The sequence below is a fragment of the Podarcis muralis genome, chromosome 7 (assembly GCF_964188315.1).
Source record: "Podarcis muralis chromosome 7, rPodMur119.hap1.1, whole genome shotgun sequence".
In the NCBI taxonomy this organism is placed as follows: Eukaryota; Metazoa; Chordata; class Lepidosauria; order Squamata; family Lacertidae; genus Podarcis; species Podarcis muralis.
The window spans coordinates 14959983-14987057 of NC_135661.1; the positions used below are offsets into that span (position 1 = coordinate 14959983).

At 49.1% G+C, this 27075-nt stretch overlaps 1 protein-coding gene across 1 annotated transcript; it reads left to right on the forward strand.

Moving 5' to 3' along the window:
- Nucleotides 1–1309: 1309 nt before the first annotated feature.
- ARID5A (AT-rich interaction domain 5A) lies at nt 1310–27075 on the forward strand. The gene is made up of 7 exons (XM_028741053.2): nt 1310–1452; nt 10777–10931; nt 18661–18850; nt 19502–19554; nt 21704–21801; nt 23484–23646; nt 25167–27075. The coding sequence occupies exons 1-7, from the start codon at nt 1449–1451 to the stop codon at nt 26691–26693; spliced, it is 2190 nt and encodes a 729-aa protein (XP_028596886.2). The 5' UTR covers nt 1310–1448; the 3' UTR covers nt 26694–27075.

Here is a 27075-nt window from a genome sequence, read left to right on the forward strand (position 1 = left end):
ACATACATCTGATTGATCTGGCTGCATTCTTACACAAAAACGTAAACTGATCTCCCTTCTTTCTCAAGCAAGCTGGTTCTGCTAGTGATTTTAAAAGTTCATCATTGTAAAGTCCAGAATATTTTGGTCTCCCAAGGGGATGCTTTCAACTGTGTTGACTTGCTTGTGTGTTAAAATCAACAAGGGATGAGGTCCTTCTTGCAGTCTAAATGAAGTCCATGGGGGGCACAGGATAGCAATGCCCTCCCTTCTGAGGTGTATCTGGTGCCAACAGACTTTACCTTGGCAATGATGCACCTGATTGCCCAGAGCTAGAATGCAGTGGCTCTAGGTTGTGATCAGTTGCTGTTTATTCGTGTTTTTGTAAATTTTCACCTAACCTATTTTGTATGCGTTTCCTATTTGCATGTAACTAGTCCTGGAGCTGTTTGACAAAGGGCAGGGTTATAAACTGACAGAATAAAATATGTAGGTCATAATACTTACTTACTGCCTACCTTATAGGGCTGCTGTAAGAATGAGCAGGATACTATTTCTGAAGGTGTTCAGAATGCGCTTGCAGTTGCATTTATTATTCTTTGGCCAATTGTTTGAATGGATTCTAATATTGTATTTATTCATTGCTGTAACCCACCTTGAGAGCATATAGTGAAGGATGGGCAGGGAACCAAATTTGTAATAACAGTATTGTATTTGATCGCTGACCGCTCATTTAAAGGCCCCAAGTCTCCCATGATCTGAGCCAGCCTGGACTTCTGGAGGCAAGGATGCCAATGCCAGAGGGGCTTGCCTTTAAAACAGGGTGTGTGGGGCAAACCCTGGTCCTTGTCAGAGGTTGCTGGACCACCCTCATCCCTGACTGATGGCCGTGCTGATTGGGTGGCTGATGGGAACTGGGGGCCAAGCGCCTTTGGAGGGACTAGCCCTCCCCAAAGGCTCTGCGAGGGATTCTTCTGCCATCTCCATTGTGGCTGTTCTCGACCTGGGTCCTCAGCACTGTACAGGACAGCATCCCTAAGCCGCCACCCCCAGCCAGATGCCCTCCAGATGATTCGGACAGCTCCCAGCAGTCCCAAGATGTCAACTGAAACACCTGGATCCTGTGGAAGATTGTTACTTTCACCACAGCAAACAAGGATGGCTGTCCCACTGGGAAGGATTGAAGAACACCTTTTTTATTAATGGTGCAGAAGTTTCCTTCTCTCAGAACCACACTTCCCAGAATCCACTCGGACCGAGCAGGCGGGTCCCTTTGGCCTGAGTGACGGCCCTTCTCCCTAATCGCCTGAGGCGGGTGCTCGGCGCCGCCCTATCAGCGCGCAGGATGAGGCGCCCGGCGAGCCGCGCTCCGCGGAGAGAAAGCGCTGCTGGCTCAGTGGTGGTGCGGACGGAACATCACATGGGAGCTGCGGCGGGTGCGGAGCCGGGCAGGATCGGCGCTCCGGGCGATGGGTGAGCGGGCCAGCGGGGCGGGCGCTTCGGGGCGCGCTGAGGACTAGCAACTTGCTCGGAGGCGCTTCCTTTTGGCCGGCCGAGAAGCGAGGGGTGGGGGACAGAGGGTCGGGTCGGTTTGGACCCCCTGCGCTGATTCAAAGTCCTGTTTGCGTTTAGGAACCTCTGCTGGAGGGGAGACTTCTGATCGGGGTGGAGGTGGGGAAACTTTGGGTGTTTGTCGCGGGGGGGACACGCATTTTCCCTCCTCGGAGATCAATTATAACAGTTAGTTGTTTCCGGAGAGTTGTTTCTAGCGAGTGCAGGTTGCAATAAAACGAAGCCGCTTCCTTTCTTTGACCCGCTTGGGAGAATTCTCCCGAATCCCGTTTATCCGCGAAGATCCGACTTTTACCCCGTCGCCTTCCCGGGGTGGGGGGTGGGGGAGCGAGGAAGGAGCTGGTCTTCTTCTTCGGGATGCCTTGTTTTCAGTTGTGTCCGCTTTGGGGCGGGCCGGGGGGGGGGGTGTCCAAGCGATGCGCGACTGTTGTTGTTTTTCTGCTCTGGGAACCATCGGACCGGGCTCTAGGCAAATCCTCTTTCCCGTTTTGCGCGGCTCAGCAGATAATAATTGGCGGCGATTAAGTTGCAAAAGTCCCTGAGTTTGCATTTCTGAGCAGGTGGAGGAAAGAACAGAGGGCGGGTTGCGGGAGGCGGGGGGACGCGGTCTGCCAAGCCAGCCACTTTTCTTGTTGGAAATCGTCTTAGTTTGCTGTTGAAACAAAACAAGCTCCCCCCCCCCGCGCTCCCCCCGCTTGGTATTCGGAACATGGGGCATGCCAACTCCGTCCACGTGACTGGATCCTTAAAAAAAGAAACCCAGTATAAACTTTGTCTGAAGTTTTCTTGCGTGTTTTCCCAGTACTTATAAGGAGATTTCCACCTACCGCCCCCCCCCCCCCGCGCGGATTTTTTAAAGTCCTTCCTGGACTTTCTGGTAATTTTGATTTCAGTTCTCTTCTCTCTCTCTCTCTCTCTCCCCCCCTTCCAATTTAGTCAATTTCAGCACTGCCTTCTCATATTTGGTCATTCCTTTTCCTGTTGTGGTTTTTAATCTCTTGCTGTTCTCAGCTAATTTATTGTGTCAGCTGTGAGAGCAAAAGCCCCCGCCCCCCCGCATTCCCAGAAGAGGCCTCCCCGTCCCACCACACTCCCGCCCTGCCAATCTCACGGCCCCTGAAGAGTTAAAAGAATATGTGCTATATTGAATGAAGTGTGTGCACGCAGCCCTGGGTGTATTGTACTCTGTGTCATTTCCTGAAAGTGGCTTGATCTACATTCTTTGAAGATGCTAACGGCTTTCGGCTGCTGCTTCCGCATCAGCCCAGAAATGTTTTTCTAGGTTGTTGACCTTTCTCATTTTCCCAAGAACATTTTTTTTTTCACTGAATGAATAGCGCATCTGCTTGTGGAAGGACTGAGCCGGCAGTCTCCTTTTCTTTCATCGGCTGCTTGGCATACCTAGGAGTGGAAGAAATGGTTGACCCTGCGAGAAAGAGGGATACAAATCGCTGCAAAATAAAACCGCATCCTGGCATCATTGGCAAAGCAGGAGCTGTCCAGGAGCCAGGGAATTTGAAATGCCAGCGGCGCCTCAGCTCTTCCAGTTCAGAAGGGTGTTGCAGGTCCTTTAAGAAATCGCCCTTGTTCACATGTACACACGCTCCACTTCCTTTAGGCCAGATGCTGTTGAACTTTTCACTCCCATCACTCCCAGCTGGCTTGTCCAATGGCCAGAGGCAACTGGAAGTGTGGGGTCTGGCAAAACATCTGGAAGGCCAGCGGTTCCCCATCCCCATTTTCAAGTGTCACATTCATCCATTCCAAATCCTGCACTGAGAAGAACTGAATTCTGCAGCCTTCTCTCTTACTTTTGCATAATTTTATTCTAGCGTTTTTTGTTTTTTGTTTCTCATTGGCATAATCTGTTCTTCCTGGGCGAGACAAATGCTCTGAAGTCCCACCTTCTACCACTGCAAATATTCCTCTGAGAGGTCGGAAGCAGTTGTCCGCATGCTTTCAAGAATATTGCTGCACCTCGAGAGCTGGGGTGGGCACTTTTATTATTATTTTTTTAAAGGGAGTGTGCTGCTGGTTTCTGGACCCACTTCCACTTTCTTTGGTTTTTCTGTGCTCCTGTGGAATCACATCTCTCTCCTGGCACTGGGCATATTATGGGCCACACAGGTGTGGACGCTGGGGCCAACCTACATGTTATGCAGGAGATCCACAACTGGCTTTCCTGATGTTCCCTGATCTTACGCATGCTATATAAGGAGCAGCCCACACATAGAATGAGGTCATTTGTTGGTGATGCTGAGAGATCAATGTGCTTCGCGGGAAATTCCCTCCAGAGATGGAATGGCCTGCTGGTCTTCTGCCTTCTCAGGCCGCATGTCACAATGCCGTTGAGATGAAATGCAGGCTGACAGTCTTGTTGCTTCACTTCCTTACGAGCGAAACAGTGATTAATGCTGCTTTCTTAAAAGCTATAGGTAGGAGACCAGATAACATGGTGAAAGGGGCGTTGTTCGTGGTAGAGATGCGGAAGTCCCGGCTTCAGTCCCCAAAAGCATCTCCAGGTAGGCCTGGGGGAAAAGACCCTTGCTGTGCCTGACACCCTGGAGAGCAGCTGCTAGCCAGTGTGGACAATACTGAGCTAGATGGACCAGTTGTCCAATTCAGTAAAAGGCGAAAGATTTATACGATCTGAAGAGAAACCAGAGCTAGATGGACCAGTTGTCCAATTCACTGGATGTGAGGGCGATCTGGCTGCGACATCTGTCACCCCATTGATCGCCAGGGTTGATTCGGCTGATCTGGCTGGCTAGGCGGGTGTCCCCTTCCTCCCTCACCGCTCCATGTGCGTCCCTCCCGAAGCTGCGCGCTCGGTGGAAGAGGACGACCATCCCAGATAGAAGGAGTGTACTGTTCTTCGGTCAAGGGTATACGATAGCTGCGCTCCCCTGCTAGAACCTCCAAACAGTTGTCCAATTCAGTCCAAGACAGCTACATGTGTTTCTAGGGTGGGACAGGGGTCTGTATTCTGGAGCACGGTTGAGGAACCCATGGCCTTCCACACATTTCTGGGCTCCCAACGCTCATCAGCCCCAGTTAGCCTGGTCACTGGTGAACTGGAGTTGAACAAAATATCTCAAGGGTTGTCACATGGAAGATGGAGCAAGCTTGTTTCCTCCTGCTCTGGTGGGTAGGACTTGAATCAATGGCTTCAAATTACAAGAAAGGAGATTCCAACTAAACATCAGGAAGAACTTTCTGACAGTGGAACGGTCTCCCTCGGAAGATGGTAGGCTCTCCACCATTGGAGGTTTTAAGCAGAGGTTGCATGGCCATCGCTCATGGATTCCTGCATCGCCAGGGGTTGGACTAGATGATCCTCAGAGTCCCTTCCAACTCTACAATTCTGTGATTCTGTGGAGGGCTACAGATTCCCCACCCCTGCTCTACAGAACGGCTTAGGCAGAGACCACCCCTCCTTCCTGCCCCTCCAACTCTGAAAACAACAAACACAATGAGCTCATAGCCTTTAAGCTGTGTCTGATTTCTATGATTCACCCTGAAGTTTTGAAACTGATCTGTGGTTCTTCTCTTTAACTGTTTTTTTTTTTTTTTAAACTTACTGGCACTGACAATCTTATTTCCCCATTTCATTCCCTGATGTTTTGTCATTGTGTTTGAGGTTTTTATTGCTGGGTTGTTGTTTTTTTAAGTTGCTTTCTCTGGAAAGAGGCTTCAAATGGCAGCTCTGAAATGGCTGTTCTGAGATCTCTCCTTGGGCAACTGCCCTTATAAGATCTGCCATGGCTGGATCAGGCCAAAGGTCCATTGAACCCATCATTCTGTTTCTTACTCAGCCAACCTGATGCCTCTGGGAGGCCCATCAGCAGGGCCTCAATGTTGTTGGTCCCTGGCATGTGGTAGCCAACGGTAGAGTAGCCCTGAAGATGGAGGTTCCAGTAGTCTTTGTCATTATGAGCCATTGAATTGGCCCCCATGGGTTGTATCCAACTAAGTTCTACTCAGAGTATGCCTATTGAAAAGAACAAACCCAAGTTAGACATGTCTATCAACTTCAGTGGGTCTACTCTGAGTAGGACTAGCATTGGTTACAACCGTAAGTGGATTCCACTTTTTACACAAGTCTTGTGACTTGTAGCAGAGAGTTCCATAAATTAACCTGCCATTGTTTGACGAAGTAATTAATTCCCCTTCAGTCTTTCTGGAAGGGAGGACACCATCCTGCCCCCCCCCATGACATTATTTTACTTTCTTATTCTGTTTCCTCATCTCTGAAATGGGTTTGAGGCTACTACCCCACTTGGGGCCTGCACTGGGATGGGGCGGCACATCACTCCAAAAGCCTTAAATCTGCCCCAGATGGAAGGACAAATAATTGGGTTGAGGTCAGCACATTCCTCTCGCTCTCTTTGTCTCTCTCTCTGCTGAGGTTACAGACTGTGGAGCTGGTGTGCGCCCCTCTCCCACCCATGCGTCAATTCCACAACTGTGGATGGAAAAGAATTGTTTTTATTTAAGCCGCACAGTGTCCCGCAAGCAGCTGTTTTGTATGGTGGGGGCCAGGAGGGAATTAAAAAAACAGGTGTTTTTAGGACTGTCAAAGGAAACTGAAATGCAGAGCTGTGGCTTCAGATTTAAAACCGTTTTAGATGGGGGGAGTTGGGCAGAAATACCAGTTCCCTCTACTTCTCCTCCAGTTCACACGAGGGGTGGCTTTCTGCGGGCAAGGGCTTTGCTATTCCCACTTGCACGGACGTTGCTCTCTTGGGTTTGCAAGAGCTTGGAGTGGCCTATCTCATGAACAGGAGCCTGGTGTGGTCAGGTGGCAATGGTGGGGGCCGAAGCAGCCAAGTCACCTCTTGCCCCCCCCCCCAAACCCTCAAATGGTGGCAAGGGCGTTCAGGTGACTTTTCTAGATAAATCATTTTGGAGGTAGCGGGTGGAAGAAAATCAGCTGTTTTGGCTTTCGTTCCCAATACCAACCAAGCATCGTTAGATAGCAACCCCCCCAACCAGACTACTTTTTCTGAAGTGAATGAAGGGCATTTGTCTGGGGGGGGGGGGTGCAGAGGACTCTGCTTCCAATTTAACTTGTTTGGGTTTCATGGGTATTTTACTCCCCCTGTCCCTTCTCCAAACCCACCCACATTTTTCATAAAAGATGTTCACCTTGGCACTGAGTTTGGGGGGGTGGTGTACCAGTGCCACCTCCCCATGCCTCCTTTAATTCCTTGTGAAAGCTTAAAGGGGGTGGGACTAAGCTGGTTTCTCCCTCCCTCCCGCCCTCCCTCCCCCCACCCTTTCCTTTTTTTTGTTTCCCAAAGTTGTCATCATGTCCAGTAATCCTCTCAGAAGCTGGACTTGTTTTGGCTGCCGTGGGCTATGATCTCATTTCCAGAGAACATTCAACTGGAAGGCTTCCCCCTCCTTTTTATAATTCTCTTCTTCTTTCTCCCCACCCCACCCCACCCCCCGCCTCATTGTACAGTATGTGAGTGTTTGGGGTGAGCTCACTGACTCCTGCAGGGGGTCTGAGAGGGAGGGAAACATACAAACTCTTTTAGCAAACATGAGCTGGAAATGGATGAGGGGGCAGAGGACTGGAAAGGGCTCAAAACTCTGTTTTCCTTCTGTTTTACTCCAGAGAGAGAGTGAGCAGCCAGCCTCTTCCTCTGCTCCTGGGTTTGGAGTCTTTGTGTGCCCAAAGTACTTTTTGTTGATTTTTTTAGACAGCTATTGCAGTGCCATGTGCTAAGAGCCCAGTCACTGAAGCGGATTAAAGTTTTCCAAAACGGAGAAGGTTTTTACATAGATGACCACAGGTCAACAGAGGCAAAGGAGAAATGGCTTACAGCAAGTGTGGAGACAACATACATAAAAATAAAACATGGAATAGGAATGAATAAAAAAAAGGTGACATTTTCCAAATAAGTAGAGAGCAAATAATGTAGAAAAATAAAACAGCAAAACACGTCACAAAAGCCAAATCTCACAATTTGGTGTTGGGTGAGAGCTTTGCGTATTTGAATTTGGCACATTTGGAATGATTAAAGCCTTCTGCGCCCCATTGCTAGTCTCCCCCTTGCCCCCCTCCCATTGACATGGGGTGGTGAATAGTGTGCAGTTGGCTTGCAGGGAAGGGTGAAATGTTTGGGAAAGGGGCAAAAGTGGCCAGAAATATGGGGGGGGGGGGGAGGGAGGGAGGTGGATAAAACATTTGCCACCCTCAGCCTCTTCCCACCCCACCCCGTCCGCTTTGCCTCTTTTTAGAAATGGGGCCTTTTCTCCACCTGGGAGGATTGTAAATTTGTGGGCGCAGGGCTTTGCTTATGTGCCCACTGTGTGCAACGCCCTCCCATCAGATGTCAAGCAGGTAAAGAACTCTATGACTTTTAGAAGAGATGTGAAGGCAGGGAAGTTTCTAATGGTTATCTTACTGTGTTTTTATTATTTTATTGGGAGCCACCCAGAGTGGCTGGGGCAACTCAGATGGGTGGCATATAAGTAGTATCATCATCATCATCTCTGTGAGTTACCGTTCCTGATGACTGTATGCAAGTAGTATAAATAAGAGCATCTCTTGGTTTATCTTTCGCACTTTGTCAGCTTCTTCCCTGCTCTCCTTCCTACGTCACAACCTTCCACAAAAAGCCCTGATGCAGCTCTTCCAAATGATGACGTGTGCCATCATCAGCTGGAAGTTGCTTGTTCCTGGGAAGCCACAATAACCTCCATTCTCCCGGGATGCTCTCTGAAAGAAACACCAATTTGGTTTTCTTGGACAGGATTCAAGTAAAGTTAAGGCTGGCCAAGGATGCAGAAGACTTCCCAAAATATTGTCAAGTGCTGCTTTGTTTTGGCTAGTGAGAGAGGATGATGGACATGTTTTGAGTGTCCAGAGTCCCTCAGAAATATTACCGCAGTAAATCTTCCAATAAGTCTGTCAGAATTGCCACTGTATTGCAGATGGAAAGCTCAGGATCACGGAGTGTGGGTCACCTCAGGCCACAGAGAGAGTGTGGATCTGGTGAGATCTGAACCAGATTCTGTCCTCTGTGAATTTTATGTACCGAATGTTCTCCAGCTACTCCCTGTATGTTTAATATTCACTGAGTATTCAGTAGTTGTTTTGACACGTGGCAATATTTTGATTTCACTGTTTCTTGCTTGGCATTTGGCAGTATTTCATAACAGACAAGAAACAGTGGTTTTGAGTGTTGGCAGGAGGTAATATTTGACTGATAACGTTCAGTGGGATTTAGCAGTTGACAGTTTACGCTTGCCTGAAACCAGACAAGATACTGAAAAGCCTGAAAACACTTGAATTTTGAGGTAAAATTTCTCTCTGTTTCTGAATTTCATGTTGAATGGTGAAATTGAAGACTTGGGTGAATTCTTGAGAGCATTCTGTTGACTTTGTGGTGATAATCCTTTGGTGAATGGATGAGGGAGGACCGTAACTCAGTGCTTAGAGCATCATCTCCCAGGCGGGGCAGGGAGTGTCCACTGTCTGAAACCTGGAGAGTCACTGTAGACAACGTGGAGCTCGAGGGATTGTTGGTCTTACTCTGTATAAAGTGCCTTCCTAAAAATGCTTCCTTAACTAATATTTCTGAATCGTCACTTTCCATTATGTAGTTTTTGATAGTTCTTTCATTATGTAAATTTGTACAAGTTTTTTCTCCTGTAAATCGCTTTGGTGTAAATTGAGTCATAAAAGGTTCAAATATTTGTGGACACTCATTTTACCCTTGCTCCATTTTAATCATTTTGGCAGGAGAGGCACAGATTAACATAAAATGGTTAGAGCATGCAGCCAAAATGGTGATATTCCCTGACTTGGATGAAAGCTTCAAGAGTGAGGCTTTTTCACTTTCCCAAGTACCAGGAGAGTTGTTTTGCTGCCTGCAGCCCATCTTGGCTTCACCCTCCCTCAGCTGCACTGTCAGGTGGAAATGATGGGTGTATTCAGTAAACCCCTGACTGCGCAAGAGGCTCCCTGCGTCTCCACATGCAAAAAGGAGGTGATTTTTGCACTGAGAGTGGACTTTGGAGGGCTTGCTTGTGGCAGTTGGTTGACGAGCGTCTAGGAGGGAAGGATGTGGCTGCTGGGGGCAAGGCTCACACCATTCAGGAAACCACCTTGAAAGCGAAAGTGGAAACTCTGTAGTCTTGCCCGTCTGCCATATTCACACTTGCTCTTGTGTGCAATTGCACCTCCAAGCAGGAAACCATTGAGTTGCATGCGTCAAAGGAGACATCTCTTCTAAGAAAACCGCTCCAGTGGAGTCTCAGCTGGGGCCCCACCTTAGAGCCAAGCATCGCTGTCTCCTGCCCAGAATTTCTTGTCGGAGGCAGACCATGGAGGAGACATAGATTCTGGGTGCTGTTGAGGCAGAGCAGCAGAGGAGATGGAGACAGCTAATCCATGGGCCACGTGGGGCCTGTGGGCAGAGGTTGAGATTTAGACCACATTTGTACCACACATTTTAAGCAGTACAATACCACTTTAAATAGTCATGGTTTTCCCCAAGGGATTATGAGAGCTGCAGTTTGTTAAGGGCGATGAGGGTTTCCCCTCACAGAGCAATAGTTCTCAAAGTGGCTTCATCCCTCTTTCCTGGAGACTCCGGGAATTGTACCTCTGTGAGGAAAATAGGGGCCTCCTAGCAACTCTCAGCCCTTAGCAAATTGCACTTTGCAGGATGCTTCTGAGGAAGCCATGGTGGTGTAAATTGGTAGCATAGCACTTAAATGTATGGAGTGAATGTGGCCTTATGGTGGTGGAGGAGAAAGGGCAGCAGGTGGCCGAATGCTGACTGGAGGTTGCTCCTCAGCGTTTTGTGCAGTGCTGTTTCACGTCTGCTTTCAAAACACTTTGTCACGTTGTGTGTTGTTCAGTTTCATGTCTGCTGACTGATCCCTTTTCCTTAACTGGAGATTCCAGAATCAAATCTGATTTTGCCTTCGTACGAAGCACCTCTGAACTGTGCCCCTACCCCAGAGGAGCAGGTGGCGGTGGGCAGTAGGCCTATGGCTAAAAGACCCCAGCCCCATCTGCTGGCAGCCTCTCCTCTGCCTCAAATGTCTTCAGGGGGTGTTTCCTCCTTGGTCTTCCTGAGGTGGGTTTGGATATTGCTGGGATTTAGGGTAGGGGTCCCTGTCACTCAAGGTCTCTTGATTTGAAGGGAATGGGGCTTGGATCTTGGGTCTTAATGGCTTCTCAACTCTTCTCCCTTGATGCAGCACCCAGCCTTAAAGGCAAGCGGAAAAAGAAGACCATTCCCATGGCTGAGAGCGAATCCCAGAATGCTCTGGTGCTGTCCCTGGCAGAAGAGACCGCAGTGGGAAGCCCTGGCGCTGAAGAGCATCAAAACACGCCAGAGAAGCTGGAAGAAGTGGTGAGTGAAAATTGTAATAATAATTGCATCACAAAAGCCAAGAATTGAATCCTAACACATCTGTGATGATATTCTTTCAAAACCTTTAGATCCTGGCCTTTGCAAATCACAGCTAGACCAACCTTTTGCCAACCTGTAGCCCTCTAGAGCAGCCTTTCTCAACCTGTGGGTCCCCAGATGTTGTTGAACTACAACTCCCATCACCCCTAGCTAGCAAGGCCAGAGCTCAGGGATGATGGGAGTTGTAGTCCAACAATATCTGGGGACCCACAGGTTGAGAACCACTGCTCTAGAGCCGCAGGGGCTGGGGCTGATGGGAGTGGTAGTCCAAAACACCTGGAAGACAACTTGCTGGCATTGGCATAACTCTAGATTTGGATGTGTTTGTTTAATCAATGGGTGCCATGAATGGCCATGATACACTAAACATACAGCAGCCTGCAATCTAAATTTTCAACAGCAGACATGACAGAGACATGACAAGTTCTGGTGTAGCTAGTGAACAACATATTTATCCCATTCTTCCTCTAAGAATCTCTGGGCAGAGTCTTATTTTATCCTTGCTTGAATCCTGGGAGAAAGATTAGTGATTGGCCCAGCGTCACCCAATGAGCTTAGTGGTTGGTTGGGGCTTTGAACTTGCCTCTTCCTGGTCTAGACTGAACACTCTTAGGTAGCACTCATGGAAGGATGAGCCGCAGCAAACCTTATGCTCACACACCTCCGGCTCGGCTGTAAGTGGGAGGTAGAAAGCCTCTGCTTCCATTTTAGATTAATCATTGTTTAGTGTTCCAGCCAAACCATAAACTCTAACCTATGGTTTGTTGAAACAAGCTGGTTTCATAACCTACCATTTGAAGTTGGCTTGTTTCAACAAATCATAGGTTGGATTAACCACAGTTTGCGCAGTGTTGGATATTACAACAAACTGCAGGAAGGCATAAGAGACTTGTTTAGGCTTATCTTCATAATACTAGATGCAGCTTAACTCTGTCACACTTGCTCTAAGTTTCAGGTGTTTAGGCTTCATTTTGTTTTGGGACAAGGACCAAAATAGTAAGCAAAGGCTCTGTGGGCTTTGAAAGCATTGAGTGAGGAGGCACAATATAGAGGCTGGATTTTGACATATTGTGGAACCATGGTTTGGGCTACCCATACTTTGATCTCCCAGAAGTACAAGCATACAGTAGGATAGACCTGCTTGTCTCTTTCTTTTTTTCCCATGTGTTCTGCACTCGCATCTTGAACTGGAGCAGTGGCCCAGAATGTGGTTTGTCAGTGGTCTGTAAATTCAGACATAGCAGCCAACCCCAGTTAGCTGAATCTGGTTTGAAAATCAGGTTCAAACTATGCTTTCAGGTGCTAGTTTGTCAGTCCTAAACAAGCAACTGTTTGTGGGCAGGCTCAGGTTCAAACATCAGAGCAAACCATTCTATCACCCCGAGGCTTATTCTGTAAATGGAATAAAAGGTAAAGGTAAAGGACCCCTGGACGGTTAAGTCCAGTCAAAGGTGGCTATGGGGTTGTGGCGCTCATCTCGCTTTCAGGCCAAGGGAGCCAATGTTTGTCTAACAGACAGCTTTCCGGATCATATGGCCAGCATGACTAAACCGCTTCTGGTGCAACAGAACACCGTGACAGAAACCAGAGCGCACGGAAACACGGTTTACCTTTCTGCCACAGCAGTACCTATTTATCTACTTGCACTGGCATGCTTTCGAACTGCTAGATTGGCAGGAGCTGGGACAGAGCAAAGGGAGCTCACTCTGTTGTGGGGATTTAAACTGCTGACCTTCTGATCGGCAAGCCCAAGAGGCTCAGTGGTTTAGACCACAGCGCCAGCCGCGTCCCTAGGCTTTAAATGGAATGGGGTGTACCTGTAGTACTTGCAATTTAGTGGAAATAAAGGTGGAATTGGAGCAAAGAAAAAAGAAAAGGACTTTCCAAAATTCCCAACGTGCATATGCCAGCTTAAATCTGAGATATTTCTTAGAATCTTGTCTATATTTTGTTTCAGCTTTGAATAAGATAGAGAACAAAATCTTTCCTTCTTGGGGATCTTCAGGGTTGTCCCCTCGTATAGACGCAGTAAAACAAGTGGATTGCTTATCACTTAAAAATGGAAAAGTTTTGTTACAAGGGGTGCAAAATGAAAGGTTCTGTAGAATCATATAAAAATGACGGGTATTAGGACCCAGGAGCTCTAATGAAAAATCTGCACCTCAAGACAATCCTTCCAAGCATGATTGGAATTTGGATTCTTGGAGTGCCTGGTGCCGACTTGCCAATGATGCCTTTTCTATTTCTGCCCCTACAATTCTTAAGTCACGTCTTTGACAGAAACTCAGAAAGGCTGCTGGGGTGTGTGTGTGTGTGTGTGTGTGTGTGTGTGTGTGTGTGTAGGTATAAAAATGATGGCAGCACCACTAATGCCACCTACCTGGAGTCAGGCTGTGACCCATGCAGAACACAGACCTGAATTGGCAAAAAGTTACTATTGCCCCAGAAATGCTGGCTTCCTTCAAATCAAAATGGGAAAATGGGGAGCCAGCCTTGGGGATGCATGCACCCCCCCCATTTCTTCCCATGTTTGCATTGACCACAGTTTTGCAATAGATCTGCAAACTGGAGTTGATTCCCACCGGAGCTGCTATCTTGACCAGGGTTTGTAAACCTCAGGTAAGAACGGAATCCTGATTAGCGTCACCCACAGTTAGCACTGGTGCAGATGTATCGGTGAATATAGTTTAGGCTTGAAAGGGGAGGGAGAGCAAAGCATATGTTGAAGCCAACTCTCAGTTAGTTATTCCACCCCCCCCCCCAGCAAACTGGCAGCTTCATTTTGGGAGTGTTTCTCTGATTGCTTGTCCTGGGTCTGGCTAATGAACTCTCTCTTGATTTTTTTGACCTGTTTATGGAGTGACTTGGAAGTTGAGAGAGAGCTGGTTTAGAGGATCATATCTTGGCTTAAAAACCCGCCATCGTACTATAGGTTGCTGACTCACTGAGTTGGTTTGGGTTACCATTACTTTGGTTTCACAAGCCAAGAAATGAACACACATTTTGCCCTTCATGCAAGTTGCGTTTAAAGCAGGAAATATTTTATTGACCATAGTTTACTGTTTCATAGAAACAAGGAAACGATGGGTTGCCAGCTTTGGAACAAGCCAGGATCTTAAACCAAGGGCGGGTAGCCCTTAGTTTCCTAGTTTGGATGAAATAGGAAACTGTAGTTCATTAGCGACTTCCTGGTTAAAATTATGGCTCATGCAAAGGGTGGGAGGCAGCAACTGCATGCTAATATCTTGGCTTGTCAACCCAAAATATAATAGTTCAAAGCAACTTGGAGTCTGCAACCCCTAGTAAGTTTGGGGGTTCATCCACCTCTCTCTCTTCACCACCCCCACTCTCCACCGTGGCACATAGACTCTTCAGTGTTGGCAGTTGAGTAGCTCACTTTTGCCTAGGTTTGTGGGCAGGGTTTAAACAAGAAATGGAGGAGAACGTCAAATTTTTGAAACCAGAGGGTTTAGCGTCAAAAGAGAGAAACTGAAAATGCAAGTGTCGTGTATGTTGGGGAGAAGAAACCTGTGTGAACTTCTGAAATGAGCTCTCTGTTGCTAAGAAGTAGTTGGGTGGTGGAGGGGCATCCTTTTCTTCCCCTTCAATCTCTGAAAATAATTTTTGCACGAAATACATTGTGCAGAATTTGGACCACTTTGGAATGGGGCAGATGAGGGCTGACCTTTTATAGCTCAGCACTCCTAGAAAGGCATTGCAGAATGTGGGTCCATCTGTCTCATCACACTTGCATATTGCCTTCCATTCATGCATGTGACTCTCCTGCTTTATCCTCACAACAATCCTGTGAGGGAGTCTAGGTTGTGTGTGTGTGTGTGTGTGTGTGTGTGTGTGAGAGAGAGAGAGAGAGAGAGAGAGAGAGAGAGAGAGAGAGAGACTTAGGGCTACCCAGTGAATTTCATCCATGAGTAGTTTCGTCCTCTACATGACCTGGAGTGCAATTGATTAGCATGGTGCATAATGCCAGGTAAAGTAAGGCTGGAGACGGACAATAATTTTACAAGAGTGTAAAGTAAGCATAGTTCAGGGATATTTGCCACACACAAACACGTTTCTTTTGTCCTGCCACAATCGCCAGTCCAACAGGTTTTGGAAACTATATGAATGCCCGCAACACCTGTTTGACTGGATATGATGGTGGAATGAATGCGCACACTGTAGGGAGAAGCATGCTTGTATCATGTTACCTGCAATATGGGGGGGGGGGGGGGAGTGGCCCGTGCAAAGATACAGTGTTCTATCTTCAGCTTGAATGCCAGCAACCCTTCCTAAATTTCACAATCTCTGCAGACTTGTAGACTCTAAATTTCCTTCAGGCAGGACCTAGGTAGCCCTGCAGCCACCGCTTGGGGGAGAGAGCATTTTGCAAACACCGTCGGCTTGGCTCTCTGTCCAGTTCAAAATTAGATTCGTTTGAAAAAAGAAGCAGCCCCATAAATAGCCCCACAGCTAAAATAACATGTCTATCGTGAGCGGGGAAAAGAATAGAAAGGAGCAGACGTGTTGAGTGCCGAGCAGCTGCCTTGACCAAAAATAGCAACAAGTTTTATAACTCTGGAAAATTTAGAACAAAAAACCAAGAAAACAAAACGCAAGAAACGTTTTTTGAGCTGAGGGCGGGAGGGTGTGTGAGAGTGAGAATTTGTGCCGTTCTGTTTTCCTGGAAACAGTCCCTTGTGTTCTCACACATCCCAGCACTCTGACCAAGTTGGCAGCCTGCCCGATCCCAGGCATATAATACACTCAACATCTCTCTCTCTTTCTCTAAGCTGAACAAGCTGGCGACTCTTCGGAGCTAATAAATTGCCTCCGACCACAAAAACAGCTCTTGATGGGATTGAACAGCCGCGCTTTGTGTGCGGAAAGTGGGGCGGGGGAAAGGAGACTGATCCAATCTGTGTAAGCATTCTGGCATTTCCATGGCACACGCCGTAGCTCTGCCTTGCAAGCAGAAGGTTTGTTTAAAGAAAAATTCTGTGGCTATTTCTCACCCCCCCCCCTTTGTTTAAAAACCCTGGAGGTGTCCTAGAAACCCGACAATTAAAACAATATCGAAATAACATCAGCACTATGGCCGAGCTTGACAGTACATCTGACCTCTTTAGTAAGCTGCCCTCAAGCAGACCTGGAAAGCCGTTTTCATTTCACTCTGCATTTAATTGGCTTTTTATGCAAGCTAGTAAGGGAGCACAGCTGGGTCCTTTTTATATACAGGTGTTTATTTAGTCGGGGTGGTTTTAAGTGCATTCTAAATCTTCCTGTGTTTTATTGTTTCCCCTCTTTTTGTAAGCTACCTTGAGAGGGTCTATGCCCTGAAGGATAGGGCAGGTGTCAAGTAAAGACCTCGTTTCAGCTGAGAATTGGGATTTAGCAGGCTTCCTCTTTCTCTCCCCCCCAAGCCACCTTGCAGCTTTAGTTATTTGTGGCACCATGTTTTGGGCCACGGAGGTGCTTCCCACAATCTGCACAGCCACTAAGCTTTGTTGCTTTTGCCCAGCTTTGAAGTCTGCGATCTTGGATCACCAGAAGCTGCCTTCTCCTGAAGGGGACGGCTGTTCCATTTAGCTCAGTACGGACCTGACTGGCCGTAGCTCTCTGGATTTCGTGCAAGGCAAGGGTCTTTCCCCAGCAGCCCTACCTGGAGAGGCTGGGGGCCTTTTGCGTGTAAAGCAAGATAGTCTGCATGCGCTGGAGAAGGGAGCGCTGTCTGTGGACTTTCTTCAGCTTCTGCTGCAGCCCTTTCTGCTCTCTCTCTGGGGAAAACAGACTCCTTGTTATTCCCTTCCCCTGCTAAGTGAGTCCGGGGTTGCAGGTCACGAGTTCCAGAGCTCTGGCTTTATGCAGCTGTTCAAAACCAAAACAGAGTCCCATCTGTTTTCTGTTTCTTCAAGAGCAAATGATTTTGGCCCCATAAGAAGACACTCCCCGCCCCCCGCCTGCTTTTTTAAATTAGAAACCGGTTTAAAGTATACACAGCAAAATCACAATAAGCTGGGAATGGAAATCCAGGCAAACTTGTGGCTGCATTTTGAGCCCTCCTCTGGGGGCCAGGGATTGTGCGGTCCAACAGTTAGAGCAGTCTTTACCAATCTGGGGCCTTCCAGATGTTTTAGACCACAGCTCTCATCTGCCTCTGCTGGCTGGGGCTGATGGGAGTTGCCCTCCAAAATGCTTAGAGGGCATCAGGTTGGCAAAGGCTGACTTAGAGAAAGGTTACCAGACGTCCCCGTATTCCTGGGACAGTCCCCGGATTTACAAATCAGTCCCCTGACAAAATCTATCTATTTAGTAGGAAGTTGAAAAGTGTCCCCGAATTCATTGAAAAAAATCTGGTAACCTTAACTTAGAGGCAGGATGGGCCAAGAAATTCAGCAGATGAAATTCCGTACAACTAAAGAGCAGCATATAGTATTATTTTTGCATGATGATCTTTGAGGATTTCTAAGAACTGAACACTTCTCTCTCCAGGTCGGCCCCTGAAACCCTGCAGAGATGCTGCCAGTCAGTGCTGTGCAGAAACCTGTATTTCCCCTGTGAAAATAAACTTCCATTTTCCTCTTTCCTTCTCAGGGCTCTGTAGAATTCTGTTGGGCACGGGGTCTTGCTCTTTCTCTGTCATAGACCACATTCACACCATGCAGCTATAGCACTCGGATGCCCCTCTGAACATGTTCTCCTCATCAAGATACCATTCCCAGACTGCCTTAACAATCTGTCGCTCTTCCCAGGGAACTCTGGGAATTGTCGCTCTGGGAGGGGAATCAGGGTCTCCTAACAATTCTCAGCAACCTTAACAAACTTAACAAAACACCCAGAATTCTGTGGGTGAAGCTATAACTGTTTACAGTGGTATCATAGTCAGGGGTGGCCCACCCTGTTTTGCTGCCTGAGGCGAAATGGGAAGGTGCTGACACCCCCCACCCCACAGCCTCACTTTCTGGGCTAATATGGCGGTGGTGGGTGGGGTGCCTGTGGGGACACCTCCCCAAAGGATTCTGCCGCCTGATGAGGGCTGCTTCCCTCTGCCTTGTGGGCAGGTGTATGGTGTGAATGTGGCCGTTGTGAGGTGGCCAAAGGTTGGTGTAGGTGTGTGTTATCTTTCCAGTGAACATTTCTCTAGATATCTGCAGCCTCCCCAGCTGCTCACACTTCCTGGCCTGAACAAGCCACGTGGGAGGGGCTCCCTCCTGATGCTTCCCCGCATGGGCACCCGGGAAGGCTGCAGAGCACAGACCACTTATGAGGTGATTTGTGGAACGAAGAAAGGACCCTCCTGCTGCCTCAGAAGTAAACTAAACATGCCAAAAGCCTTGCACCCAAGTCATAAAAAGGCCATCAATATTGTTCCCCCATTGGTAATTTCCAGGATCAATTCCTTTTCTCATCAACGGATGGCAAATTGTTTTTAGGAGGGGGAGCGGAACGTGAAATATTTCTTCGGCACAGCATGTGACCACCTTGAGGACCTTGGAGAAAAGATGGAGCATAAATGTAATCAAGGATAAAAATACAACAAAAAGAATCACCATCTTGGACATCTGCTGGGATTTATTTTCACTTCAGCTCTCTGGGTCTTTGCTGGTCTTGTGCTCCTCCTCCTCCTTGATTTCTCCATTGCTTAGATTTGTGTGTTGTCCTCACACCTCAGGGGTCTCCTGAAAGCAAGGCAGATGGGGCTTTGGAAGCGGGTGAGAAGAGCCCAGCAGAGGACTCTGGAGATGAGCAGATGCCCAGCAGCGAGAAGGAAGAGGAGCAGGCCTTCCTTGTCAGCCTATACAAGTTCATGAAGGACCGCCACACGCCCATCGAGAGGGTGCCTCACCTCGGCTTCAAGCAGAGTACGTCCCTTGCCCTCCATTTTGGTTTCCCTCAGGTCCCCATTTCAGTTCTCCACATTTCTGCAGATATTTCCATAAATTTATCTCACCTTAAAAAAAAGTATGTATTATTTATTCCGATTCTTCTGGTGCCCTAGGAAGGTCCAAGGAGCCCTCAGCCACTGGAATTTGGACCTAGTCCCTCCGAAGCTGGAGGAGTGGCAAATGGTAGCATCATGTAGTGGTTCTAAACAATAAATTTAAAAACCAGGCATGGGGGAGGTTTAAGCCTTTCCACTCCAGCCTTGATCTTGATCATCCCCACTTCCCCATGTGTCAATGATCATTAAAAAAAACCCCAAACCTCCTCACATTGGTTCCTGTGCTAATTGCTCTGTGTGTGTGGTGTTTTTTCGTTTTTTAACCTGAGGTCATGGCTCTGGAGGGAAAGCTTAACCCCCCACTCCCCTGCCCTGTGCCTCATTTTTTAAAAAGTCCATGTGATAAGTGATCGGGCCCTTTCAAGCACAACTTTGCAGCCATGAGGACCAGAGGCTTGACTAAATGAAACCTTTGGTCTTCAGGAAGGAGGTTTTCTGCACTTCTAAGGAACTGCAGTCTGTTGTTATCTCTTGCTATGCTGATTCCTGGACGTGTTTCTTCTTCTTCTAGTTAACCTGTTTAAGATCTACAAAGTTGTGGAGAAGCTGGGAGCCTACGAACTGGTAAGAAGAAATTATAAATCTGTCTATCATCTTTCTATCTATCGTTTTAATTCTGTCAATGTTTTGCTGTATTTTAATGATTGGTTTTTAAAATGATTTTAGCAGTTGTTTTTATCTGTAAGCTGCCTTGAGTCTGACAAGGAAAAAGCCATGGTATAAATAAATTTATAATTATTATTGATGCAAGTCCTAGTCCAAAGCCTCAGGAGGGTAGCAGATTAGCTAAGGCTGCCTTGGGTGCTTTATTTGTGTTCCACTAAATGTACCCATGGGACGTGGGTGGCGCTGTGGGTAAAAGCCTCAGCGCCTAGGGCTTGCCGATCGAAAGGTCGGCGGTTCGAATCCCCGCGGCGGGGTGCGCTCCCGTTGCTCGGTCCCAGCGCCTGCCAACCTAGCAGTTCGAAAGCACCCTCGGGTGCAAGTAGATAAATAGGGACCGCTTACTGGCGGGAAGGTAAACGGCGTTTCCGTGTGCGGCTCTGGCTCGCCAGAGCAGCGATGTCATGCTGGCCACGTGACCCGGAAGTGTCTCCGGACAGCGCTGGCCCCTGGCCTCTTAAGTGAGATGGGCGCACAACCCTAGAGTCTGTCAAGACTGGCCCGTACGGGCAGGGGTACCTTTACCTTTAAATGTACCCATAGCAGCAAGCAACAGAACATAAAGCCTAAACAACGCTATTTTCATATTGGTTTACAGTGGTACCTCGGTTTAAGAACAGTCCTGTTTATGAACTATTCGGTATATGATCTCTGCAAAACCGGAAGTAGTGTTTCGGTTTGCGAACTTTTCCTCAGTCTACAAATGGAATCCGAATGGTGGAAGGGCACCGGCAGCGGGACGCCTCATTTGGGAAAGTGCGCCTCGGTTTAAGAATGGATTTGGTTTAAGAACGGACTTCCGAAACAGACTAAATTTGCAATCCGAGTTACCACTGTATTATCACATACCATACAAATATAACAGCCGCCAGTTTCTATAAGCAGTAAGAAAGGACATACTACAGCTAACACTGTTGCCATGAAAGTATTATTCCAGTTTTTGGTGAGATGGGGACATAACTGGCCATTGACAGCCTCTTTGACACCTGACAGATACCTCGTAAGTTTGTCCCAAATCTCCAGTGATCTAAAACGGCCCATTGATTGATTGATGGATTTGCCTGATTGATTTAATTCATTTATACGCTACCTTTCCACAGCAAAGGGTGCTCAAAGCAGCTCATGACAGGCATCTCTTGTTATCAAAATACATTGGCAAGGTGACGGTGGAGAAAAAGTAGTTTACGAGAACATAACAGTGAGTCAGTGATGTTATTGATGCTCACAGCTGTGTGAAGAACAAGGTGGGGGGGGGGGGGAGAGGGAGAGAGAGGCCAGCTAGCTCTGGTGGGCAAAAGCGGACTCTTAAGCCCAGCAAAGGAGTTGGGTGTGAGGCAGTGGCGAACAGAGGAGTGCCATTTTCAGCAAACACAAATAAAAACATTGCGAATCAAACCCTCGCCTCAAGCAAGGTAACCGCTGCAGCACACATTTAACGCACTATCATACCACTTTAAATAGTCATGGAATCCCCCCCAGAGAATCATGGGAAACGTCGCTTGCTAAGGGGGCTAAAATTCCCAGAGTTCCCTGGGAAGAGGGATTGATTGTTCAACCGTTCTGGGAACGGCATCTCTGTGAGGGGAATTGTGGTCTCCCAACAGCACCCTTAGCAAACTGCACTTCCCGGGAAGCCATGACTGTTTAAATTGGTGTGGTACTGCTTTAAGTGCATAGTGCAGGTAGGGCGCCAGTGAAATGCCGCCCCAGTTGTTGCTGCTGTAATTTAGGGCAACCTCATTATTGCAAACTACATTTTGAATCCTGAAGCTGGGAGAGGCTAAGAAGAAGCTGCCTGCCGGATCAGACCAAATGCTCATTGAGTCCAGCATCCTGTAGCCTGTAGGTCACAGTGGCTGAGCCCACAAGCAGGACTGGAGGGCAGGAGCACTCTCAAAATTGTGTTCCCCAGCAGCTGACATTCTCCTTCCCCCATCTTGCCAAGGGATGGTTTATCTTTTCTTGTGAATTGTGAATGTTTGTGTGTTCGTAATACCGACTTGGCATCTCTTGGCATCTCTGGGTTTCACTCGATTGCTTCCCATTGTAGGTCACTGGGAGGCGTCTTTGGAAGAATGTGTATGACATGTTGGGGGGCAGCCCAGGGAGCACCAGCGCCGCTACTTGCACACGGAGGCATTACGAGAGGTATTGGACTGCTGCTGCTGCTGCTTCTCTTTTCACTAGCCTTTGCCATCCTGGCACCCTCCAGATGTTGCTGGACTGTGCTGGCTGGGTCTTGCAGTCCAATAATGTCTGGACAGTCCAATAATGACCTACCTGCTCCTGCAAGAAAGAGACCTGCCTGGGAGGCACAAACAAGGCCAGGGGCAGACAATGGGGTTCTCCCCAGATGTGGAGGGACTCCAACTCCTGCCGGCCTCATCCAGCATGGCTGGGTGTTGTAGTCCAGCCATAACATCTGGAGGACCCCACTTCAGCTCCCGAGGCAAGACAGTGGATCTAAATGCTGCACCCAGAAAGTCTCTCTTGGATTTTGCACTTGAACTGAACTGCAAATAAATAAGCAAAGCCTTCAGCAAAATACATTTATAAGTAAGAGATCAATCAACCACAACTTTAGTTTCGTGCTCTTTTAATTTTTTGGACTATTTTGCTTCTGGTGTGTTTCAGTAATAGGGAAGGAAAAGGTCACTTTCTGTTCCTTTCTAAGTATCTATGCCAGTTCCTTCTAAGACTCAAAAACCTGGTTTAATAAACAGAACTATTTTGCACTTCCTTCGGTATCTCCAAAAGGTACCTCATGGTGATGTGCTGGCTTTTATTTAAATGTAACTCACCAGGGGCATAGCATGGGGGGGGGCTTCTGGGGCAACTGCCCTGGGCACATGGGGGGGGTGGCTCATGCCGCCCTCCCTGGGTCAGCCCTGCACCGGTGTCGCTCCCACGACCCATGTCACTTTGGTGGCAGGGGCTGGCCAGGCGCAGGGAGCTCCTTCGCCCTCCGCTCACAGCCCCCTGGCGAGGGTGCATACTTCCTCCCTGGACAGGTTGTGAGCATGCTCCACTGCTGTAACTAACTGCTAAATTTAAAGCCGTTTATGGCTCTGCAGTAAAGTATACGTAGTCAAAGCTCGTAACTTGGGCTTATCAATGCTTTAGCAGGTTTTGCTCCATATATATAATTTTGGCAAGGAGTAGCTTAATGGAGCCCGGGACGCGGGTGGCGCTGTGGGTAAAAGCCTCAGCGCCTAGGGCTTGCCAATCGAAAGGTCGGCGGTTCGAATCCCCGCAGCGGGGTGCGCTCCCGTTGCTCGGTCCCAGCGCCTGCCAACCTAGCAGTTCGAAAGCACCCCCGGGTGCAAGTAGATAAATAGGGACCGCTTACCGGCGGGAAGGTAAACGGCGTTTCCGTGTGCTGCGCTGGCTCGCCAGATGCAGCTTGTCACGCTGGCCACGTGACCCGGAAGTGTCTCCGGACAGCGCTGGCCCCCGGCCTCTTAAGTGAGATGGGCGCACAACCCTAGAGTCTGTCAAGACTGGCCCGCACGGGCAGGGGTACCTTTACTAGCTTAATGGAGAAAGGGCAGGTAATTATTCCAAAACTGAGCTTTCACTGGCAACTTTGGGCTGGAGATACTGCTTGTGTATTTCAAACACACTTTCACAACCATGAGGACTAAACGCTTTCTTTAAAGTTTTAAAAGGACAGCTGAGATTCTTAGGAGTCAAAAATCTGCTGCGTTTGGCAGAATCTGTGGGGAATTCTGCATGTGTGGGTTGGCTGTGGGGCTGAGGAACTTCAATGGCCTCTCACCGCCACGCCATGTCATGATGTTCTTTTCCTTGGCTTGCACTTTGCTTCTCAGGCTGGTCCTCCCGTACGTCCGGCACCTGAAAGGCGAAGACGACAAACCCCTGCCCCCTGCCAAGCCCCGGAAGCAGTACAAGGTGTCCAGAGAACCAAAGGGGGCCAAAGGGAGTGGGCCTGTGGAGAAGAAGAGGGCCAAGAAGGAGAAGCTGAGGGAACAGGTAAAGCTCTCCCAGAGCTGGTGGGGTTCGGGTGCCAAAACATTGGGGCAGTGTAATTTTGGGGGACCTTATGCCTCCCGCCCCCTGGTCTTTTTTCTGGGCTAATAAATACAGGCATACATTGGGTTACAGACGCTTCAGGTTGCGCGTTTTTGGGTTGCACACTGCGCCAAACCTGGAAGTACCAGAACAGGCTACTTCTGGGTTTCGGCGCTAGCGCATGTGCAGAGGCACTAAATTGCGCTTTGCACATGCGCAGAAGTGCCGAATCATGACCCGCGCGTGCGCAGACACAGCGCTGCAGGTTGCGAACGTGCCTTCCGCACAGATCACATTCGCAACCCGAGCGTCCACTTGTACCACCAATCCCTTTGCCTTGGAAGATTTTTGGAGCTTGACTGCCCTCTAGCGGTCAGTCAATAACAACCACCATCATCTGATTTGCTTTGCCTGTTAATTCTCCTCAGGTGTCAAAGGCCAGGGTAAATTGGTGTGTGTACCTGCCCAGCACCTGACACCTCACAGGACTTCAGGGGTGGTTTGGAGGAAATGGCCTTGTGGGTCAGAGGTGCTGTCACTGGTCTAGGAGGCTGAGCAGGAAGATTTGCAGATGGGGGAGTGGAGGAGCAGGGCTGGCAGCAATGGCCTTTGGCTTGGAAACTGGTAAATCTTAGAAGCGTGTAGCACAGTTGGCTAGAACCTTGTGGGCTTCACGATGTTGCTGAACTACAGCTTCCATAAACCCCTGCAAGGAGTGATGGTGGCCAGGAATGATGGGAGTTGTGGTTCAGCACCATCCAGAGGGCTGAAGCTGGGTTGCTGTGTATTCTGCAGTGTTTGGCACTGGATCAGAACTCGGGTTCCTGCTAATGGTTTTTTAAATGTAAGTTTCAAGCCTTTCTTTCCCTGAAGTGAACAGGCAGTTCCTGCTGAAATTCCACCTGCCAAAAGGCAGGGTTTTGAGGCACCAAGTAGAAAACAGTGTGCAAAAGCATTTTTATTTTCACCCTTTAATACAGACTGCAATAGGAGTTTGGGCTGATTTAGTTCATTTTCTTGTTTCAAGTGCAGAGAACACACAGATCTGATTTTCTGAGCTGTAAAGAGAGTAGCAGTAAGGAACATTCTCTGCACCCTCTGCTGTATCTTGTGGGGTGAAAACATCAGCAGGGTGGGGCTTGGCATTCTGGCTGGGGCTGGGGCAAGTTGCAGTCCAAGGCAGCCAGAGGGAACCCAGTTCACTGGCTTAACTTTCCATGCACCACAGTCCATGTTATTAGGAGCACAAAGTGCAGTTCTGAACTGGCAAGTGCAGAAGGAACAGACAAGGATTCCTTGGAAGCGAAACAGCTGCAGCGACAAATTTAATAGTACAGCTATGATATTACCTGGGGCTGCACCACTATGCGCTCCATTCGCCAACCAGTGAATGGAAACGTTTCCTGTACCCCAAGTTGCCTCCCCCCTTCCTGACAGGTCCCAATCTCCACCTGTGCCGTAAATGTCTCTTTTGATTGCAGATCTTGCCAGAGAAGCCGACCCCTGATGCTGCCTCTGCCGCCAAGCCTGCCAGCGACCCCGAGCAGAGCCAACTGCAAGAGCAGCCCGAGGGGTGCCCCTCTCTTCCAAACAGCCGCGAGGCCTCTGAGAGCCAGGCCCCTGACGCCTGCCGTGGGAACTGCCGTGCCCACGGCTGCTCCGAGGCCTACAAGCGGCTCTTCTCCAGCTTCTACTTCAAAGGGAACCACGGCATCATGTCTCCCTTGGCCAAGAAGAAGCTCCTGGCTCAGGTGAGCAAGGATGAGTCCCTGTATGGTCACCAGAAGCACCTCAGCCACTGCCCAGAGTACAAGAAGGCCAGGATCCGAGAGATCCCTGGCTCGGACACAGAGGCTGGTCCCAAGAATCCGCTGGCCACCAGCCTCCCCCTGAAAGAGGGGCAAACTCCAGCGCGGGAGGTGGACGGGTCCATTGGCTCAGCTGGCTCCTCTCAGCCCTCGGCAGCCAGTGAAGGGGGGTTGAAAACGTCCCCGAGCCTCACGGAGGGCCACCTGCCTCAGAAAGCAGACGATGCTTGCTGCGGGGGCCACCCATCGCCTGGTCTACCTCTCGTCAGGGGCTACTTCCACACCCCCCGAGGTGAGGTCATGAAACCCATAAGTTGCCATCCTCTTCGAGGACCAGTGGAGTATTATGGTGGCTTTAAGAATTTCCCGGAGGTGGCAGCAGCTTCTGCCTATCAGCAGCCTGGCAGCGATGTGCTGTTGAGTCGCCTGCCTCAGAAAAAGCAGGAAGGCTCTGAGGACCAGCCAGAAGATCTCCGCCGGAAGCCGAGTCAGCCTCTGCCCTCCTGGAGAGGGGATGGTCAGCAGCAAACCTCCCCCTTCCACGTGAGCAGCCCCGGGGGCAAGAGAGGCTCCTCCCCCTTTCCCCACGCCAAGCCCTCGTGGGTGCCCCCGGTGGCCACCCTGGCCAAGGTCAGCCCACAAGTCCTTAAGAATGGAGGCCATTCAGTTTCTCAAGCGCAGGCTGGCAGTTTGGCTCAGAAGAAACGAGCCATGGAAGAGGAGCTGTTCCTGCACGGCAAGCGGCTGAAGGCCGTCACCCCTTTCGTCAAGGAGGCGCAGTCCAGCAATGGGCTGGAGCGTGGCACTTCCCCAAGCGGCCAGCAGGCGGTGGCAAAGCCCAAGGCTGCTGTGCAGAGTTCAGGTTTTCCAGTTGCTCCCAGGCCTCCGGTTCAGGATATGTACAAAGGGACGATGTTGAGGCTCCCTGTGAACTTTAGCACCCCGGGGGAGCACTTGAAAGGGCAGTCGGCCTCACTGATTCCTTCCCTGTCAATCAGTCCGTTCATTATCCCGGCCTTCCCCACCCCCTTATTAACTGCTTCCATTCAGCCCTCTGACCTGTGCCAGCCGCTGGCCCACTACCCCACCTCCTACGACAGTGTGCTCCGCCACCGTCTCTACCCGGTTTCAACGTGGCACAGCCAGCCAGCCTACGCCTCCCCCCACGTCTCAGCCTTCCACCGGAACACCAAGCTGTAGCCTCCAGCCGGGAGCCCCCAGGGGGCGGCAAGGTTTTTGGACCAGGCACACCACAAGTTGGAATCTGCAGCTGCGCTGCGGTGCCAGCATTTGGGACTGCCCAATCTTTGAAGGCTCTTCCTTGGGAAAGCAGCAGGGATGCAACTGTCAGGACCGTGTAATTTTCGTTTGTAAACAGAAACCAAACACTTCCACTCACCCACAAAACTCTTGAACTTTGAAATGTATTTGTATCTGGTATGATATGCAAATGATGTGCGCAAAAGAACAACAAGAACCATTAGGGAACAAAGCTCCTATAAAGAGAGATTTATATCTGTGGTAATGCTGGGCGCAATTCCATTCCGATTCTTTCCTACATTATAAACGCAAGTGCCTAGTC